General features: G+C 50.4%; 1 protein-coding gene across 1 annotated transcript; it reads left to right on the top strand.

Moving 5' to 3' along the window:
- Positions 1-2,473: 2,473 nt before the first annotated feature.
- On the top strand, positions 2,474-7,538 carry GMNC (geminin coiled-coil domain containing; the record flags this gene model as incomplete). The annotated part of the gene is made up of 5 exons (XM_082055292.1): positions 2,474-2,551; positions 3,397-3,550; positions 3,649-3,734; positions 5,224-5,340; positions 6,897-7,538. 5 exons carry the CDS (start codon positions 2,474-2,476, stop codon positions 7,536-7,538), a joined length of 1,077 nt encoding a protein of 358 aa, XP_081911418.1.
- Positions 7,539-8,088: the final 550 nt, after the last annotated feature.

Genomic DNA, 8,088 nt, shown 5'->3' with positions numbered 1-8,088 from the left:
CCTGTGCTGGTTTCACTGAAAATGGGCTAATTTTCTTCGTGCAGTTAGAAACCTGTCTTTTTCATAGCTAGCAGAGTCATTATATGGACTTAGTTTGAGAACAAGAGATAACACCCCAGCAGAGAGTTAATGCTTTTAATTGCTCTGGTCTGAGAACCAAGGACATTCAGAGTGCTCGGGGGCATGGATGTGGCAGAGCTTGACTGCCATCCAGACTGGCCAATGAAAGTATTCCGCCCCACATCCACATGAAGCAGGAATGAAACTTTGCCCACTCGTCATCCCTCCCCAGACACGCTTTTGGACACACAACTCTCCTCCTTCAGTGCCCCCTGAGGGCTGAGCTATGAGGTGACCCAGGGCAGCCCCACACCCCTGCACAGGGATCCCTTCACCCACCGGGCCTCCCCTCTGCAAGCTCCTCTCCACCTGCCTCCACCCCACCCAGGGCCGGGCAGGCATCTCCCCAGGCTGCCTGGAGATGCCAGGAGAGCGGCCTTGTGCCCCCCACAACGGGCACAGGGCAGCCCGAGGCTCCAGGCCTCGCCTCCGCCGCCACCATGTCTCCCCCTGCGGCGGGCGCGGGGTGATGACGTCGCGGGGGGGCGCTGGCCTCCTCCAATGGCCGGGCCCGGCGCTCCCGCGCCTCGCAGGCAGCCCCAAGATGGCCGCTGTCCCGAGCGGGCTGAGGCCGAGGCCGCGGTGTCTGGAGGGGCTGCGGGCTCTGTGGAGCCCTTGTGCTTGGCACGGGGTTGCTCCGGGCGCTGAGGGCTCCTCCAGCCTGTACCGGGGCTGCCTTCCTCGCCGCCCAGCCATGCGGAGGCGTCCCGGCCCACAGCTTCCCCTGCCAGCTGTTGGCAGCCTCAGGGCTGTGGCTTGTCCCGGCTTTACCTGCCTCCTCCGGGCCCTTCCCGGGCGTGTTGCTGCCTGACAGCCCCAGGGTGGCAGTCCTTGCCTGAGGTGAGGGAGCCACTGCTGCCACAGCACCGGGAGGCAGCCCAGTAGAGGGCGAAGGGACTAAACCGGACCAGTGAGGGATGTGCTGAGCCTTGGTGCTCACTGAAAATGTTTCATAGAGCTGCTGTTTCTAATTAGTCAAAACGTGCACCCCCTACGCACAGCCACGCAGGAGAGAAATTGGCACCTGAAGAGTGTGGGTTACCGCAGCAGTGATCAAATGTATTGTGCAGAGCTGAGGTTTGGGAAAGCTAAAAGGTGACCCAAAGCTGGGTGTGTGAACACTTTTAGAAACATCTCTGTTGGAAATAACATAAGGCAGGAGATGGCAGTGGTTTAATTTGACGTAGCTGCCAGTTTACCTTGGGCAGCAACAGAGGAAAATACGCCAGTAATAAAAGAACAGGAGGCAAACAGCCCACTTGGTTTGTATTGTCCTTGAGCCTTCCTAACGGGGTAACCACTGAGCTTCCTCCAGGGCAGAAATGAAAGGTTGTGCCATATGCCAGCCCGGCCTTTGGTCCAGTCGCACCCTCCACTGGCCACAGATTGTGTCTGTGGGAAGGTCAGGTCACCCCCCCTTACAGCCCTTGCCATGGCAGGGGGCAGGATGCTGACTGAATAGCTGCTCTGCTTTATTCCTACCATCCTCTACACTATTCAAAGACAGACCCTCAGTGAAGAGATGTTTGTTTTGATTTATTTTCTGGGGAAATCTGATGTGAATTAGAGGTGACTATTGGCAGAGAATCTCTGCCTTTCACGCACCTGCGTATGGCTTTTGCAACATTAACCTGTATGACAGTAAATCTTATACCACCATCACAGCATTTATATCCTGAGATCTCATGGAAGCCTGGGGATTGACAGGAAACTAATTCCCAATACATTTGCAGGAGGTTGTCACTGCAGACTATATTGTTCTATACTTTCTTCCTCAGAACTGTCCACAGAAGTGCCCTGAATCTTATTTGTTTCTACACACCCCTGGGAAGCTGTGGAAAACCCATTCCCTCAGGCAGGCATGTGGGACAACTTGCTTCTTCCTGCTGCATTTTACAACTGCTAACAAGACTTGAAAGCAAAACAAAACAAAAAACTCACCAGCAACACCAGCAGCCCTGCTCTGAACATGTGGGATGCTTCGCTGGATCCCTGCTTATTTCCTGGAGTGAAACTCAGACACACCAGTTCAGTGCTGTCCTGAAGTGTGTGGAGGCTTTTTTTTCCTCCCTCTCCTTCCTTTCTTTTCCCTCCTTCCTTGTGTTGATTTGTGGGGCCAGAATGACTTTGATTTCAGCAAGTTTGCTGTTTATTCACGTCACAAGTTTGACAGCTTTACACCAAATCAGATTGCTGGGTTTCAGGAGAGCTCTGAGGCGTCACTGGGAGCTCCTTTAGATTAAACTCGCCTCCCCGGTCTCCCCCCTCTCCCCCTTCTTCAGAGCCATTTAAACCTCGCTGGGGCTTTAACAGAAACGTGCTCCCAAGACCTGAATTTCGTTCTGCCACTGACATGGTAAGTGCTCTTTGCATTTCTCACGACCTGGAGGCAGAAGAGGAGAAGCTGGTCTCTTTGCCTTGGGGGCTTGCAGTAGGTTTTGTGCCCTCTTTAAGATGGGTAAGGAAGAGGGCTCTCCTCCACCTGCAAAAGCAGCCTCTGCTGCTGTGCCTGCCCGTGGGGGAGGAGATTCCCTGCTTGAGGCTCCAGGCTCTGCCGTTGCCTTGCAGAGATTTAGACCTGCTGTAAATGGGGCTTATTTGAGGCGGGAAAAGAGGTGAATTCAGAGACAACCCCAGGCTTTGCTACTGTGCGGTCTGGGACTCCTGCAGAACTGCAGGGGCAGAAGAGAGGTGCGAGCAGCCTGGAGGTGACTCTGCTGTCTCTGTGCAGCTTTAGAGCTGAATCAGGCCCCCAAGGTGGGAGGAACGGACCGGCCAAGGACAGCCTGGGTCCTCCCTTCACCTTAAACCCACTCAGATCCTAGTATTTCCCACGGGTTTGCAGGAAACTCAGCCACCTTCCTGGCGTTCCTCTGCCCGGATCCCCTCTGCTGCAGGGGGCTGCGGCGGGGGCGGCACTGCCCGGAGCCCAGCGGAGGCGGCGGGGCGGTGCGGGGCCACCCGGTGCGGGGGGGAGCGGGCACTCGGGTCAGGGCTGGGAGCTCCCACGGGGGCAGGTGGCGCCTGGTAGGGGCGGCCGGGGCTGCGGGGCTCCTCTGAGGCAGGCACCTGAGCAAAGCCCGGCTGGGACAGGAGCGGGAGGGGAGCGTTTCCCCGCGGAGGAGGGACCAACCCCTGGGATGCCTCTCGCCGGGATGCTGCGGGGCCGGAGCGGGGCTGACACCGCCTCCCCTCCGTGACCACCGCAGCGCCGGGGATGGGGAGGAGGGAACCGTCCTCCGGGCTCCCCATCGCGATGTCCCCTTCTCTCCGCAGAGCACCGGCCGGCCGTGCCTGGAGCCGGACTTCTCCGGTGGCCCGGGCTGCGCTTACCCCTGGGCCGGGGTTTCCAAGGAGACTTGGGCTGCCCTGTGCTCCGCGGAGCCGCCGCCGCAGCTCGGGCCGGGCCGGCGGGAGCCTCGGCCGCCGGGTAAGTGCGCACCCCCCGCCGGGGAAGGGGGGATCCCGGCCGCGGTCCTGCTGTGCGGCGGAGCGGGCGCGGACTAACCCTCGGGTCTGCTCCCCCAGGGCAGATCTGCAGCCCGCAGCTCGGTGCCCAGGAGGCGGCGTGGCGGGGAGACCAGTTGTCCTCCCAGCTCTACAGAAACAAGCAGGTAAAGGCTCCGCACCCTCAGCGGCCTCGGTTTCTCCCCGCGAGGTTCCTGAACTTTGTATCATGTATCGTACCTTCTCGGTTGGTTTATGGCACATCTCCCTCTTACTGGCACAGATTTGGGAAACGGTGGAATACCACTTTAGTTAGGTGGGGTTTTGTTCCTTGCTTGAAGTATTTGCCTCCCCTATGTTGTCCCGTGAAGCTGGAACAACTGTTGTGGGTTTCCCTATTCATCCGTTCCCTCTTACGGCACATTGCACCAGCTGCCTTGGTGCTGGAGAAGAGCAGGGGTATGACCAGGGAGTCCCTCAGGCTCTGGTGATGATGCAGAGCTTCATGCCGTTGACTAAAAATACATAGAGTCCAGAGTCCACCAGGATTATCTTCATGAAAAATGATTCCACCAGAATTACCTACTTATGTGGAGGATGAACCATTTTGACCAACAAGCACTTCCATGTTACATTTCATTTTTTCTTTCATTTTTTGTAACTCCCATCAAGGAACAGGGGAAACTGAACAGTCCTAGATGAAAAAACCTCAGAGAAATCACATTGATCAAATACTTGGAATGATATTTTGGTACAGTGAAGTTGATGGAAATTCATTTACCAACTTCAAGGTCCCTGAAATCAAACCCCAGGCTCCATAAATCTGTGTATTTCTTTCTTTGGATCTACCTTGATCATTTAAATCTGTGCTTTACAGCCTGCAGTCAGCAGATGCCCAAGATCCTTGGCAGAAGAATCCTCGTCTTCCTAAAGAAGCTTCCTGAGCTATAATCACAAAGCAAAAATCTCACTGCAAATATGTGGATTTCCTATGGAAAAGTGTCAGGCCTCTGCAAATCAAAACATAGCTGTTCAGTTCTTGGGACCAGGGATTATCTCAGCTCTATCTGTGTGCTGGGACTGGCACAGTAGTGTTCAGGAACAAAGGGATCCCTGAGTAGTACTGTACCAAAAAGAAGCAGCTGTATCTTCCTTCTGTGCTCTACCGCCATAAATTGTTAGTCTGCAGCTCCTGCTTCTCCTTTTCCCCACCAACTAACTATAAATGGGAATGACAGGGGTGCAAAGGGATGCTTACTACTGCTCAGGAGGAGATCTGGCACCTGCTGTCAGGCCTGTGGCAGGTTCTGGCTGTTCAGGGTTACCTATAATTCTTCTCTGTTATTATTCCATGGTTAAAGGGTTTTGTTTGTTTGTTTGTTGTTGGTTTTGGGTTGGTGGGGTTTTTGTTTGTTTGTTACTTGTTTTTGTTTTTTCAGAGTAATCTTCTCAAACACTTGCTAAAGAATAAAGGAAGTCAAAAGTGAAAACTAAACAGTCATGCCACTTAGATTTACAGAGACAAGAGGCTGGAGGGGATGGGTTGAGTTCACAAAGCAAACACCCAGATCATCAAATCCAAGCAGCCTGTACCATAGGGCAATTGCTATTAAGTTACAGAGTCAACATCTATTCATCAGTATCTCTATTCCACAGCTTCAAGATACCTTGCTTCAGAAGGAAGAGGAACTTGCTAGGTTACAAGAAGAAAATAATAACCTCCGACAATACCTGAATTCTGCCCTGATTAAGTGTTTAGAAGAAAAAGCCAAGGTATTGTGTTCAAACCTGTTGTATAGACATGTGCAGAAGAAATGGGCTAAATAGGTACATGCCATTAAAATACATGGAAAGTCAAAGAGTGTAGACAACCTGCAGTGTGAGATCTATTTAACTTCACAGAGTTACCAAATTACTGGTCATTGGCCTGAGGTGACAATTTCCCCCAGGAATGACATCCTATCAGGCTCTGACTGTGGAGACAGTATAGCCCATGGCATAATTTAGTTTAATTTATAAGTTAGATATAAGTAAGTTAAGTTCATAAGAAAGGTTAAATTATTCCATCTAAAACTTTTTGCAGTGAAAAGTTCAAACTTGAACATATATATTAAATGAATGTGTCTGTTTTGTCAATTATCCATTTTGATAAGGATTAATTTTACTTTTTTTACATTTTGGGTGTTTCCATTTTATGTGTGTGGTTTTTGTTGGTTTGTTGTTGTTGTTGTTTGTTTGTGTTTTGTTTTTGGGTTTTTTTGTGTGTGTAATTTTCCAATGATGTGCTTTATTCCTTTACACTAGAATACCAATATTCTATTTTTTTTCCAAATTTATTAATTAACAAGCTGTGGGGTTTTTTTTAAGGTAAAATACAAAATTAAACACTTCAGGTTGGTTAAAACATTCTGTTAAACTGTTAAGGGTTTTTTAAATGACATACTTTGATTCCCTGTCTCTCTTCCAAAAGAAAGATAATTGTTTCTGGTCAACTTAAACACATTTTGTACTGTTCCAAACTTGCCCCCGAAACCAAACTATTAATTATTTGCTCAGCTCTGTGGATTGGGCATGAGGTAAAAAGACCTGTAAAAACCAGCAGACTTTCCTTTTACATTCTATTCTGAGTTGACAGGGTGTCCCTGCTCCCAGGCCAAGACCTGGCACCTGACAGCACCAAAGATCTCCTTCATTGGTCACCCACCCATGTCACATGGAGGAGAGACCGTGGGGACTGTGGGAGGTGGCTGAGCAGTGAATATGTGACACATCAGGGAGCTTCCCTGTTATTCCTGCCTTAATTTGACCATCCCAGGCTACCTGAAGGGCCCTTGTCCTGGGATAATGGCAGCTGCGGTTGATTAATGAGCTCAGAGCTGCTCAGTCTACTGCTCTGAGCACTCCCTGGCCAGGATCACACCTGGCCCAGTGTGACTTGCCTTCACATCCTCCCTCTTTGTCAATCTGCCACATCCCCTCCATATCCCGCTCACCTGCCAAACGCTGTTGGCAGCAAGAGCGCAGAGGAGCTGCCGGACAGCCAGGCGGGAGCTCTCATTTCACGCTGTACTGAATGAGAATGCGATCAAAGCACAGGCCTTATTGACATGGTTAAATTCTTCTCTTTCAGGGACTGGGTTGTTGCAGAACCTGTAAAGACACAAAATAGTCATATTCATATGTTTAAGCACAGCGTAGAAGAAAAAGTATCTCTTGTAAGGACAGTAGTCTTATCTTACCCATCTAAGGTGTGAGTTCAGAGACATGTTGCTTCCAGGTAACTAGAAATTCAGATTTTAATCTCTCTCCATCTTTTTTTTTTTTTATAGAAACTGCTGTCCTGCCACGGCCAAAAAACCTGTGCTATTCTCAAAAGCACCAAGAGGAGATTAAAAGAGGACCACTGCTTTGTTCCTCAAGAAACTCCTCATGCTTCCAAAGCTAGAAGGAACCTCTTTAACGAATTCACTGCCTGTGAAGAGCAAGACAGCCCTGCTGTGGACAGCTGGGTCTTGCGGACTTTAGGATTAAAAGATGTCGACACTATTGATGAAACTTCAGCTAACTACAGTGCCCTGTCCTCAGACCTTGGAAAAGACACGTACTCTCTGAACCCTGGTGAAGCAATAGACTATGACCACAGCGAAGGAGCAGCAGTGTATAGCTGCACCCACATGCCTCCAGCTAACAGCAGCACCCATCCATGCAGTGAGGACTCTCCCTTCCTTCCACAGTTTTCTTCAGCACCATGCGTCTCCTCACCAGTGCCAAGCATTTCTTCCCTCCCAGCTTATGGCTTGCCTTATTTGACTGGTGATCTGTCACCCAACAAAACAGAAGTGGCCTTCACAACATCTTTAAGTCCTCATCGCAATGTGAGAACGCACACCTTCCACCAAGGACAAGCCTTTGTGCGCAGGGATGATGACGGAGGATGGAGATTCACCTGGGTGCCCAAGCAGGCTGAATAATGTGACTGCTCTGAGGGTCAGCTGTAGGGGATATTGGGGACAGATACTTCATCTTGTGCTTGAGACAGGTTCAGGCATCAAAAATGAGCCCTCCTGGCCTCTCTTAAATGCTACTTTGTTACCTACCAACTCCTCCTTCCCTGACAGATTTTCATAGGCATAAACTAGATTGCACTTGGACAATTACCTGTCCCAGGCCAGATATACAAACTGGATCCACTTCTGTTGTGCCTGTGTTGAGATACCTGCTTTTACTTGCTTCATTTTTTTCTGTCATCAGCTATTCCTTGTTAACTGGTAGTTTCCAGGCTGGAGTGCATTTTGGGAATACAGTTTGGAAATATCACCTCTCACAGATATCCACAGATGACAAAGTAGACATAGGTTGGAAGCTGAGGATCAGCAGTGTCTAAGTGGTTTGTTTCTCTCTTGGCTACACAGCTTGCCTTAGATTAAGGCAACCATGGGCATTTGTTAATGTGCTACACTTAGGCTGACCTACCTGCAGTCACATGGTGCTGTCATATTCTTTGATGATGCCTCTGTTGCC

This window comes from Streptopelia decaocto, assembly GCF_964273445.1.
Source record: "Streptopelia decaocto genome assembly, chromosome: 6".
In the NCBI taxonomy this organism is placed as follows: domain Eukaryota; kingdom Metazoa; phylum Chordata; class Aves; order Columbiformes; family Columbidae; genus Streptopelia; species Streptopelia decaocto.
Note: the sequence above shows the minus strand (reverse complement) of the source record. Positions and strands in the feature narration are given on the sequence as shown.